The sequence below is a fragment of a genome, assembly GCF_019968955.1.
Source record: "MAG: Porospora cf. gigantea A chromosome Unknown PgA_NODE_1049_length_8315_cov_357.028, whole genome shotgun sequence".
NCBI lineage: Eukaryota > Apicomplexa > Conoidasida > Eugregarinorida > Porosporidae > Porospora > Porospora cf. gigantea A.
The window spans coordinates 1-8,315 of record NW_027151244.1 but is presented as its reverse complement, the minus strand read 5'-3'; the positions used below and the strand labels follow the sequence as shown (position 1 = coordinate 8,315).

At 53.4% G+C, this 8,315-nt stretch overlaps 5 protein-coding genes across 10 annotated transcripts; 2 read left to right on the top strand and 3 right to left on the bottom strand.

Moving 5' to 3' along the window:
• Nucleotides 1-77: 77 nt before the first annotated feature.
• KVP18_001639 (uncharacterized protein) lies at nucleotides 78-4,109 on the top strand (the record flags this gene model as incomplete). Its single annotated transcript, XM_067951858.1, has 1 exon — nucleotides 78-4,109. One exon carries the CDS (start codon nucleotides 78-80, stop codon nucleotides 4,107-4,109), a length of 4,032 nt encoding a protein of 1,343 aa, XP_067814042.1.
• A 50-nt stretch (nucleotides 4,110-4,159) lies between these two features.
• Nucleotides 4,160-6,203, top strand: KVP18_001640 (uncharacterized protein; the record flags this gene model as incomplete). 3 transcript variants are annotated; one of them, XM_067951860.1, is made up of 2 exons in its annotated part: nucleotides 4,160-5,617; nucleotides 5,646-6,203. In XM_067951860.1, the coding sequence occupies 2 exons, from the start codon at nucleotides 4,160-4,162 to the stop codon at nucleotides 6,201-6,203; spliced, it is 2,016 nt and encodes a 671-aa protein (XP_067814044.1). The 3 variants fall into 3 exon arrangements, with proteins under 3 accessions (XP_067814044.1, XP_067814045.1, XP_067814043.1); XM_067951861.1 differs by having other exon boundaries at nucleotides 4,160-5,674; XM_067951859.1 differs by lacking the exon at nucleotides 4,160-5,617 and having other exon boundaries at nucleotides 5,682-6,203.
• A 38-nt stretch (nucleotides 6,204-6,241) lies between these two features.
• On the bottom strand, nucleotides 6,242-6,569 carry KVP18_005131 (uncharacterized protein; the record flags this gene model as incomplete). The annotated part of the gene is made up of 2 exons (XM_067949496.1): nucleotides 6,242-6,380; nucleotides 6,409-6,569. 2 exons carry the CDS (start codon nucleotides 6,567-6,569, stop codon nucleotides 6,242-6,244), a joined length of 300 nt encoding a protein of 99 aa, XP_067814046.1.
• A 40-nt stretch (nucleotides 6,570-6,609) lies between these two features.
• On the bottom strand, nucleotides 6,610-7,831 carry KVP18_001638 (uncharacterized protein; the record flags this gene model as incomplete). 3 transcript variants are annotated; one of them, XM_067951857.1, is made up of 2 exons in its annotated part: nucleotides 6,610-7,082; nucleotides 7,111-7,831. In XM_067951857.1, 2 exons carry the CDS (start codon nucleotides 7,829-7,831, stop codon nucleotides 6,610-6,612), a joined length of 1,194 nt encoding a protein of 397 aa, XP_067814041.1. The 3 variants fall into 3 exon arrangements, with proteins under 3 accessions (XP_067814041.1, XP_067814039.1, XP_067814040.1); XM_067951855.1 differs by lacking the exon at nucleotides 7,111-7,831 and having other exon boundaries at nucleotides 6,610-7,026; XM_067951856.1 differs by having other exon boundaries at nucleotides 7,046-7,831.
• Nucleotides 7,832-7,969: 138 nt separating this feature from the next.
• Nucleotides 7,970-8,315, bottom strand: KVP18_001637 (uncharacterized protein; the record flags this gene model as incomplete). 2 transcript variants are annotated; one of them, XM_067951854.1, is made up of 1 exon in its annotated part: nucleotides 7,970-8,315. In XM_067951854.1, a coding segment is annotated over one exon (346 nt), but the record flags the coding sequence as incomplete, so codon positions are not given. The 2 variants fall into 2 exon arrangements, with proteins under 2 accessions (XP_067814038.1, XP_067814037.1); XM_067951853.1 differs by having other exon boundaries at nucleotides 7,970-8,281.

Genomic DNA, 8,315 nt, shown 5'->3' with positions numbered 1-8,315 from the left:
CATGAGAGTAACCTTCGTACACTAGAGCATGAGAGTCATCGTCGGTAGTGGGTCCTTATCGATATTACGCATTTTCTATGGATTCGAGTGACCTTCCACCAGAAAGCATCGATAGCATTATAGCCAGGACGGAGCCCTCGTCGTCGTCCTCCTCGTCGTCCTCACCTTCCTCCTCGTCTGCGGTTATCGACAAGGATGTATCGTTCTTTGGTACTGCTGGAGCCGCTTACCAGGAAAGAGCCATGAACGAGTCCGATCCTCCCAACCCTGAGGACGAGGCGAACCTGTTTCAGCGATTCTTCTTTCTCTGGATGAGTCCGTTAATTTCCGCAGGTCACAAACGCCCTTTGGAGTATGAGGACATCATGCCTCTGAGACAACAAGATCGCCCTGGGCCTCTCATAAAACGTTTTGACGAATTATGGTCTAAGGAATGCGAGAAGCCGATTGCTGATAGGCGGCTGTGGAAGGTTTGTTTTCGCTTCTCCATGCCTCTGATGGGGTATGCAGTCATCCCGAAGTTTTTCTACGACCTGGCACAGTACGTCGGACCAGTCGTGCTGAACTTGCTTATCCGTTTTCTCCAGAGTCACGAGAACCCCGACGTCAAAACTCAAAGCGTGTGGGTTGGCCTGGGATACGTTCTCCTCCTGATGTGCACGTCCACCCTCCAGGTGATTCTGCTACACCAGTACTTTCATTGGCAGATGCGAACTGGGGTGCGCCTACGCTCGGCAGTCATCCAAGCTGTCTACAGAAAAGCGCTACGAATCGCACCCGGAACTGCCGGAAAGTTTATGCCCGATGGCACGATTCAGGAAGGTGCTGCAAAATCAACTGGTCAGATCGTCAACCTCGTACAAGTAGACGCTCAACGATGCCAGGACGTCACTACCTACGTCCATGTCATATGGTCAGCCACCTTACAGATCATCGTATGCTGCGTGTTGCTGGGGCTGCTGTTGGGGTGGTCAGCTGTGGCCGCTCTCATCACGATGATGCTGTTCGTACCTCTTTCCGGCTTCATTGTGAAGCTAGCTCGCAAGAAGCAAGTGCTCGTTATGGGTCGTAAAGACGCTCGCATTGCCCTCACCACCGAGTACATGGAATCCATCAAGGTGCTGAAGCTCTACGCTTGGGAGGACGCCGCTGCGACTTCCATCAAGGAAACCCGACAGCAGGAACTGAGAGAGATGAAGGGCTACAAGTCATACATCGCCTTCTCTAGGGTGCAATGGCAGGTGGCTCCCATTCTTGTCACAGTACTGACATTCGGCACCTACATTCTTACGGGCCACCTGCTTGACGCCGCGACGGCGTACACCTCTCTGTCCCTTTTTAGCATTCTGCAGTTCCCAGTTACTATGCTTCCTATGGTTATCACGGCACTCATGGAGTTGAGAGTGGCGCTTGGTCGGGTCCAAGAGTACTTGCTTACTCCAGAGGTGCAGGAACTACCGCCCTTGAAGAGGCGTGCGCTGGGACAGACCTGCCTGGATTTATGCAATGCCCGTGTACAGTGGATGGATGGGGCCACCGTCATTGAAAACGCACAGATGCACCTAAAGGTCGGTGAATCCGTAGCCGTTATTGGACGCACTGGCGCCGGCAAGTCCGGACTCATCAAGGGACTGCTTGGAGATGCACGCGTATCTCCCTGCGAAGGCAAATCTGAGACCGATATGAGATTCGAGGTCAGCGGTAGCATTGCGTATGTCCCCCAGGAGCCCTGGATTCTCAACGCTACAGTCCGTGACAATATCACTTTCGGTAAGCCATTCGTCAAGGATCACTACACGCGAACACTGAATGTGTGCGGTCTCAAGGCCGACATCAAAGTGCTCCCCGCAGGAGATCTCACAGAGATGGGAGAAAAGGGGGTTAACCTCTCTGGCGGCCAGAAGCAACGGATCGCGCTAGCCCGCGCTGTCTACCAGGATGCCGACTTGTATCTCCTCGACGACGTGCTAAGCGCAGTGGACGGGCATGTAGCGCAGCATATTCTGGACAGGTGTCTGCTTGGACAGCTGAAGGACAAAGGCCGTCTCCTTGTTACCCACAAAGTAGAAGCGCTGCACCTGTTCCAAAAGATCATCTTCGTCGCCAACGGCGAGATTATCTATTATGGCGACTACAACGGCTTGAAGGGACTCCCAATCTACCAGGACTATGCAGTTGAGGCGCAGAAAACCGAAGAGGAAGCGCAGGAGCAGATCAAGAAGATTAGAACGGCTTCTGTACTATCGTCCGTCGCCGAACCTGCGGCTGACCAGTCCATTATGTCGACTACCTCAGCGTGGAGCATTCCCGAAAACACGAAGGATGTAATGATTCAGGACGAAGATATGAACGTCGGCGCTGTGAGCATTCGGATATATCTGACGTACCTGAAAGCCTGCGGTAGAGTGCTCACGACCCTGTTCCTCGTTTTCTACAGCTTCAACATCACGTTCCAAACGTTGTCTCGTTGGTGGTTGGGCTTCTGGGCAGACAGAAGCCAGCCCCCGTTGCCGCCAGGGGTGGATATTATGACCAGCTCCACGGGGTTCTGGATCTACTTCATGCTCAGCATGCTCAACATCGTGTCTTTGACGTGTCAAGCTGCCGTTCAGCTGTTCTGGAACCTGAGTGCATCGAGAAAGATGCACGACAAGTGTGTTGACCAGATACTTCGAGCGCCGATGTATTTCTTCGACACGACTCCCATTGGACGTATTGTCAACCGGCTTGGGAAGGACATGTACAACATCGACGAGCTGATTCCTATGACTTTCAGTTCCTACATCAGTACTGGTCTGAGCGTTTTCGCAAGTTTCGTCACCATCGCGATCGCTACGCCGTGGTTCCTACTCGCCAGCATTCCTCTGATTATCGTATTCTTCTTACTGCAGCGATACTATATCCCCACGTCACGTCAAGTGCAACGCATCGACTCTGTGTACAAGTCGCCAATATTCAGTCAGCTATCGGAGACTGTAAATGGCGTGTCCTCCATTCGAGCCTATCGGGCGTCGGAACGGTTTCAGAACACGAACCAGCTGAAGGTAGACATGTCGGTTCGGATAAACTACAACCTCTTCTCGAGCAACCGCTGGCTGGCAACTCGACTGGAGACCCTTGGAATGGGAATCGTCGTTTCTTCCGCCCTGTTTGCGGTGATAGCGCGCAATTCGCTATCCCCAGCCTTAGGTGGATTGGCTATATCGCAAGCGCTTACCGTCACGAACACTCTTGGTTGGATGGTCCGACAAGCCGCAGATCTGGAAAGTCACATCGTCGCTGTGGAGCGTGTGCAGGAATACACGACCTCCATTCCACAGGAAGCGCCTGCGGTAAACCCCGACTGCAAGCTTGACGACGCCTGGCCGCAGCATGGAAAGATTGAGTTCCGCGATGTCTGCATGCGCTACCGGCCTGGGCTACCTCTGGTGCTGAAAGGACTCAACGTTACCATCGAGGCGGGCGAGAAGGTTGGCATCGTTGGTCGTACAGGCGCTGGGAAATCTTCTCTATTGCTGTGCACATTGCGCTTGGTTGAGCTAAGTGATGGATACATCATGGTCGACGGCGTCAACATCTCCGAGCTGGGACTCCGAGACCTTCGAAGCCGGTTCTCTATCATTCCACAGGAACCTGTGCTTTTTACTGGTACTTTGAGGACTAATATCGACCCCTTCAGCACTCGAGAGGACCACGAGCTTTGGGAAGCTCTGGAGAGAGCTCATCTGAAGAAGTATGTGGCTGAGGAATTCGTTGGAGGCCTGGACGGTATTGTGGAGTCCGAAGGCAGCAATCTTTCTATGGGGCAGCGGCAGCTCGTTTGCTTGGCCCGGGCCCTTCTACGAAGGTCGCAGATCCTTCTGCTTGACGAGGCTACCAGCGCCGTGGATCCGTTAACCGACAGCCTAATTCAGGATACCATCCGAAAAGACTTCGCGGACTGTACGATTATGTCCATCGCGCACCGTCTGAATACCATCATGGACTACGACAAGGTCCTTGTGTTAGGAGACGGTAACGTGCTGGAGTGTGGCAATCCGAAAGCGCTTAACTCGGACCGCTCCTCCATTTTCCACGACATGGTGAAGCAGCAAGAGAAGAAAATGTGACATCTGACGTAAACCTTTTCATTCGCCGTTCTTTTGCGAAATTAGGCAGAATGCTCCGTGGGTTCATTGAAGGGCTGCTTAGCTCTAAATTCGCCTCCTCTAGTAATGCGGTATTCCTCGGACCGTTTGGTCGCTGGTCTATGGAACCTGTGTCGGATGTGCAGGGCAACAAGGCCACTGTCATGAAAGTTGAGAAGAGCAAGGTCAAGTCTGAGATGGGCTCGGATGATTTCCGACTGCTTGCGCTTTTGCGGTCTGAAGTAGTGACTTTGAGCAAATTGAAGCACCCGCGATTGCTGGCGGTGAAGCACGCCATGCACGATGATGGAAAACAGCTGCTTTTCGCCACGGAACCTCTGACATGCACCCTGCAGCTCTTCCTCGACGAAAGGGGAGGGTTAGCATCTGTGGAGGCCCGGGAAGGGTTGCTTGGCGTGGTGGAGGCGCTCCAGTTTCTGCATTCGTCTGCAGGTCTAGTTCATTGCAATTTGACCTCTACTGCTATATTCATTAGACCGGACAACTCCTGGGTTTTGGGAGGATTAGCCCACACGGGAGAGAAGGACAGCTGCCTTTCGTACGTACCATGCCTACCACGAGCTCTGTTCAGTCTCAACCCTCCCACCAGCATACTTCCTCCCGAGTGCTACTCAGGCAGGGACATCACCCGAGAACCCGCGATGGACTGCTATGCGCTCGGAATTCTGATCTTCGAGCTGCTCAACTGTCGCGTCATCGAAGGTACAATCTCTAGCCCGCCTTCAGCTGACCCAACACTTTTGGACTTAGCAAAACGGTTAACCTGTCAGAATCAGTTCGCCCGCATAAAAGACCTCTCTGAAGTGGCGAATTGGCTCAAGATGCCGGAGATTGACACGCTGCATGAGCTTGAGAACAGCAAAATGCTGCAGACACATGAGATCCGAGCGCTGATGACCAAGCTTCTGAGTTACCTACCGCCGCAATCCCATTCTATGAACCATGACGCGTTTCTCAGGACTCGGGTTGTTCCTCCTCTGTTGGAATGCGTGAGCAGCGTCGCACCTTCGATTCTGGACGCGGTACTCGAACCGCTGGACGCCATCTTGGACCATATTCAGATCCCCCAAGAGTACTTCCAGACGACATTGTGGCCTCGGCTCGTTCCACTCTTCACGGCTTCCCGCATAGACGCACCAGCCATAAAGATACTTGTACAGAAGGTCCCTTTCTTCGTCAAATTCCTCAACGAAAAGGAGAAACACGAGCACATTCAAAGTTTTGTGTTCAAGTGCTTGAACGTGCCTGAGGAAGCAGTGCTGGTGGCCACATTACACAACATCCCTCCTGCCTTCCAGCAGTTGGACGAGGACTTCTTGCAGAGGTGCATTTTGCCCACGGCCCTCAACGTGATAGGCACACACTCGTCGACTCCTGCGAAGACTGAGGCCGTACACTGCCTGGCCACTCTATGTCAAGTCTTCAGCAAGCAAACCCTATGCCAAAAAGTGCTGCCTGCGCTAACCAAGGTGGGGGCTCCCAAGCCTTCCAACGCAGTTTGCTTCTGTCCCGGAGCAGTCAGTTGACGTTCTGATGGCGATCGCTACGGCCACTGAAAGCATCACGTTGGCTCCCCAGGAGTCGGCCGCCTATATTGTTCCCATCCTCAGCACTATCTGCAGCCATGAGATTCTCTCCAACGCCCAGTTCAAGCAGGTCTGGTCTTCCATGATTTCCGCGGGGAGGAAGGTCGAGAAGTGGAAGTTAGGTGGGACTGACATGATCGGGCGCGGATGCATAGAGACTGGCAGGAAAGACAGCATCACTGAGCTGTCCATTCACCCCCCCAAAGAGCCTGTTGAGAAAACAAAGGCGCAAACGTCCTTCGCACCTTTAAAAGACAATGAAGCGACGCTAGAGTCCAGCCTGACTCCTGTCGCAGATAACGGAGTCCTCGCCCTCAGCCACATGTTTAGCTCACAGGCACCCTTGGATGTTTTCAAGAGTGAAACTCGAGGGATGATGGCTTTTGACGATATTATGCGACTGCCAGTCTGCGTAGACACTCCCAAAGCTGCCTCGCCAAGCAATGACCCCTTCGCGGACTTGTTTTGACGTTGTTTACGGCTACACAATTTCGACATACGTCAAACCTACAAGTCAAATCCAGGGACGTGCCGGGATAATGACTCGCGCAGCCCTTCCTCATCCAGGTTGCCCTCCTTGTAACAGACTCCAGACTTTAGAGCCTTCTCAAATATGATCTGCGCCACCATCGATGCCAGTTTTACACTGCGTCAGTGGACTTTGCGCACCTCACCAGTTGCGGTCCCGCGTTGCCAGCCCTTCCGACGTCAGCAGCTCCCACACAACCTCGTCCGGCACGGCCCCAGCATGCTGTTGCACCGCCGCCACGATGTTCACCAACTCCTGAGCGTCTTCAACGCTGCGACAGAACCCCGACAGTACGGGGTCATTCATTTGGCGATTTTCTATAACGATTTTCTAACAGAGAGTCAAGTCATTCGTACACTGGAGTTTTCACAAGCACATCATCATCTCGGAGCAGAGTCTTCACCCGAGGAACAGGGTCCAGCAGGTTCTGCAGGGCCATACGGTCTAAACGCTCAGACTGTGGTAGGCCTCCTAGTGTAAGTCTCATGATGTGACACTCGCTAAGAATCCTGTAGATTTTCATGCGTTGTCGAAGTTGCCACCGGCTTTTCTTGTAGAGGTGCTCCTTGGCTTTAAGCCCTCGCTGGACGATTTCCGCTTGCACTTTGTTAATGTCCGCCTTCAGATTTCTTGTCCAATCAACGTTCTCTTGGTCTACCTGTTGCTCCGAATAGTCAACTTGCTTGATCTCCGCCTCAGATCTCAGCTTTCTCAGCGCGTCAACAGTCTCCCAGTCCTTCTCATCCAGACCCAGCTCCGACATACTCGTAGGTATGCTTTTTTCAACGGTCAACCGCCAGAGTACGAGGAACTTCCTCACTGATGTGTGGAGCGACACCGCACTTACACGTTCTGATCAGCGCTATCTGCGCTTCTGGTTGGACATTCCGCGAAACATGCCTGTCCAGCTCCGCGTTGACTGCCTGTAAGGCCCTCTGGAAGGCGGCAAGCTTCTTATCCTTCGCGACGTCCGACTGCTCGTTCGGCTCCTGCAGACGCTCCTCCACGGATGTCATCAGACGGCTAACGTAGGGCATCCAACACTCCTGTGTCAGCCGACCATCCTCCTTGGGCAAGACGAAGTCGTCGCCAGGCAGCTGGTGAAGCACTGGATTGGCGCCCGCCACAGGAAGAGGGGGCGGCTGTTCACTCTCCAACGATGGTTTGTCACGGGCGACCCTTGTATCACTTAATTTGGACCTCTTCCGAGCTGGGATTTCCGGCGACGCCTGCCGAACGGGAATGGCCACCTCTGGTGACTTCTTTTTGGTCGTCGACAGATCCGCAGTCTCCTCGGCCTCGAAGAAGACGCAATTCACATTCCCATCCTCCAAGACCTGAAAACTCTTCACATTACACTTCTTCAGCAACTCCGCAATGTCTCTCTCGCGATAGTTGGCGTTGTCCTGGACTTCTCCTGTGATGCTCTGCTGGCTGAACTCCACCCAGGAGTTGAAGGAGCCTGCCTCGCTCACTCGCTTCGCTAACTGCTGAGTCACTCGCCACTCCGGTTGCAACGCCACAGTACTGGAACGCACACGTATGTTCAAAGGCGACTGAGGGACCATCCTGCATGGTTCAGGCGATATTCGCTCACTCCGTCTTACTCTTCTTAGAGTTGGACCTTGCTTTACGTGCCATTGTAGAGTTAATGCTTAGTCGAATTTAATTATCACAAATCCTAACCGGCGCATGATTACAGCGCATCAGTTAGTGTGAGCAGAAGGTATATTCTTTGCAACTGCCTTGAGTGGCTTCTGTTGCGATGTCGGGATGTTCTCACCCTTCACAGGCTCAGTCTTCAAAGCCTCGCCCTTCACAGGCTTCACCCGCACGGGCTCCACGGCCTGCTCAGCCTTCACGGGTTCCGCGGCCCGCTCAGCCTTCACGGGCTTCACATACTCAGCCTTTACGGGCTTCACCTGTTCAGCCTTCACGGGCTTCACATACTCAGCCTTTACGGGCTTCACCTGCTCAGCCTTCACGGGCTTCACATACTCAGCCTTCACGGGCTTCACCTGCTCAGCCTTCACGGGCTTCACCTGCTCAGCC